Source organism: Photinus pyralis, unplaced genomic scaffold (assembly GCF_008802855.1).
Source record: "Photinus pyralis isolate 1611_PpyrPB1 unplaced genomic scaffold, Ppyr1.3 Ppyr1.4_LG1, whole genome shotgun sequence".
NCBI lineage: Eukaryota > Metazoa > Arthropoda > Insecta > Coleoptera > Lampyridae > Photinus > Photinus pyralis.
In genome coordinates, this window is record NW_022170249.1 from 19,907,241 (window position 1) to 19,910,061 (window position 2,821).

A 2,821-nucleotide genomic window follows, 5' to 3' on the forward strand; every position below is an offset into this window, starting at 1 on the left:
GATTCACTTAGAAACTAGGTTCTGAATATCTATGTAAAGAAAGGGCCAACGAACACCAACCAATGAGATTTGGTGAATAATACAAAATGTTTGTTGTATGCGATACCTATGGAAGGTAAACTAAATACATCGCTTGTTCGTTAGCTGAACCCCCACACTTCCTTTGTCAATTTCCGCCATATCTTTTGATGTTAGTAATGGGTTGGAAACAAGAGCTAGGTCCAGCTCTTAAAAAAATATCGATTACTTACCAATTACTTTTTCGGCTAATAAAGTTTTAATGAAAAAGTAATCGGGATTCCAGAGCCCTTTAAAAAGTAATTGAAATGTAATGTAATTTATTTATACATTTCTCGATTTGTGTAGGTATCAAACGTTTAGTTTCGGAACAGATATAAACTATGTTCACTCTGTAAATTAATTTATTAGTTGGTAATACTCATAATAAGTAATTAATTGTAGCTTTACATTTTCTGTAATACGAGTCATAGTCCCAGTTAATCCCCTAAATAAAAAGTAAATTTAAGGTTTTACTCTCAGTTTAGTAGTAATTTTAAAAAGACCGCTCATTGAAATACCTTGTATTATTGTAGTAAGTTGCACTTTACGCTAAAATTTTAGAACTTAAATGGCGGTCAAGTAAGCCCCCTTTATTAAACGCCCTAGAGTTTTTAAAACACTCAGCATGCCTGCAGTCGCTTAAGATGGACTGCTTGTATATTATGTACCTATACTGTGATATGATAATTAATATGACGAGATTGGTTTTTTTTTAAGTATCATACTATGATTGTGAGTCTTTGATATTTTACTCGCTTAAAACAATATAATTTGTACCTGTACGCCTATGTGTAGAATAAAATAGATTTAAACGCGCGCCTATGTTGTGCGTTCTTGCGAGCGCTAGGGCGTTGCGCTTGCGTCCTCATCCTCACAAAAATTGGAGGTATAACCTGAAAAAGGTAGAGTTTCCTGTTTCGTCATTTTTGAAAATGAGATTAATTATTAATTGCGTCGTTGTTTTACTGTTGTAGTGCATTGCGTTTTTGAGTTTTGCGTTGTAGTGTATATATATTTATAATATTTGCGTCGTCGTAATAATATAAGAAAACACAGTGTAGTTGGATTGTACTTATCTAGTTAGGTATCTAACTGATTGCTTAGTTAGTTAGAACATCTTGGTCAGGTAAGGGTTGGATTCGTTTTTTTGTGCACCCTTGTTTATAGGTGGGCCATCTTGGGGACAGTGCATCCCATCCCGGCGATGTAGGTCCCGGCGACGTACACCCCGGCACCAATTTTCCGGCTTCAAGCCATCCCGGCGAACATTACCATACCGGCATCGATCATCCCGACGATTTATACCCGGCGACGACCCATTCCGGCGATGACCCATCCCGGCGACGGCCCATCCCGTTAGATTACACAATTTGTAAACCGTGCAGTAATTAGTTCAAATTCTTCCTGTAGTTATTCTCCAACATGGTAAGGGCGTGTACGATGTCTTCAAGTACAAATGCTACGGAAGCACTCATTCCCTCAGCGTGCTAAAATGACACCGCTTGCGCTTGGGGATGGATGGATCTATAGAAAATTTTTTACAGGATTGAAAAGAAACACTCAAAAGAATTTTCTTGACCTTAAGTTTATTTTTCATTCCCGATATGACCCAATTTTTGCCATCTTACCTGTAACACCCTTTATGAGAAAAATTACGTTACTTTTTTATTATAGATGGACGAGCTTCAGAACTTAGATTTAGAGCAGTTTCTCAGGACTAGAGGAGTTTCAGAGGAGATAATAAGTAAATTCAAATCGGAAAATGTAATTGAACAATCACATGAAAACAATTGACTTTTAGTTTATAATTTTAGATTGATATTGTGGCTGTGCAGGTAATGCATGAAGATGAATTTAAAGAACTTATTCCGAAGAGCGGGGACAGAGCAGCCCTTAAAGAATTTAGTAGACGAAAATTAGCACCCAGGAAACAAAGTTTAATTGAAAAATTAAAAGATAAAATAGCAAAAGCGAATAATACAAATCTAGCTCAAACTCCAACCTTAAAACATAAAAGAAAAGCAACAAGAGTTGTACAAGTTGGATGGATGAATTTTAATGAGCAGAATAAAAAGTTTCAGCAAGTTAGGCTTAATAAAGGAGGAGGAACTAGAAGTATAAGTGTTGATAGAGATTGCCAGGTGAAAATGATTTTAGAAAAAGCGATTGAGATATTTTTTCCTAATGGAATTTCTCCCAGTGGACCGGTAAATAGTTTTGAGTTCAAACTACTTGATTTTAAACAACATGAAATAGACCACAATATGAGAATTCAAGACATGTTTGAAGTTACTGGTTTAAGTAAATTAAGGTTTTATTTGGCAAGCACCAGTTCCAAAATTTGGTGTAGTTCGACTAACAATAATATACCGTCTTCTTCATTGCCAATAACAGTAGGTAAGCTTAAAATACAAGGAAGTTTTTAGGAAGGAAACTGTTACAAGTTAACACAAACTTTCATTTAACATACTATATGTATTTTTGAGGGCATGTGATTTTGATTTGCCAAACCTAATTAGGTTCCATAACTTGCAACTCATTTTATTGTTTTATTGCTAGTGTTGTAAGTAATTATTGTATCTAGTATTTCTCTAAAAAAATCTTTGTGATAAAGTTTTATTTGTGATTAATGTTGTCACCTAATGTTAATATTGTTTATTTTTAATATTTGCATTGGGGAAGTGAGTGGTATGCCAGTTAATTTGAGCAAATCATAATATTGTGAAATTTCAAAACCTTCACTTTTTCTTGTTTTTATCGG

General features: G+C 34.7%; 1 protein-coding gene across 7 annotated transcripts; it reads left to right on the forward strand.

The window, feature by feature from the left end:
* Nucleotides 1–866: 866 nt before the first annotated feature.
* On the forward strand, nt 867–2,800 carry LOC116182069. 7 transcript variants are annotated; one of them, XM_031502587.1, is made up of 4 exons: nt 867–962; nt 1,735–1,824; nt 1,875–2,267; nt 2,317–2,800. In XM_031502587.1, exons 1-4 carry the CDS (start codon nt 882–884, stop codon nt 2,326–2,328), a joined length of 576 nt encoding a protein of 191 aa, XP_031358447.1. In that variant the 5' UTR covers nt 867–881; the 3' UTR covers nt 2,329–2,800. The 7 variants fall into 7 exon arrangements, 3 of the variants coding, with proteins under 3 accessions (XP_031358447.1, XP_031358432.1, XP_031358438.1); XR_004147417.1 differs by lacking the exon at nt 867–962 and adding exons at nt 969–1,415; nt 1,471–1,485 and having other exon boundaries at nt 1,875–2,380; XM_031502572.1 differs by having other exon boundaries at nt 1,875–2,796.
* Nucleotides 2,801–2,821: the final 21 nt, after the last annotated feature.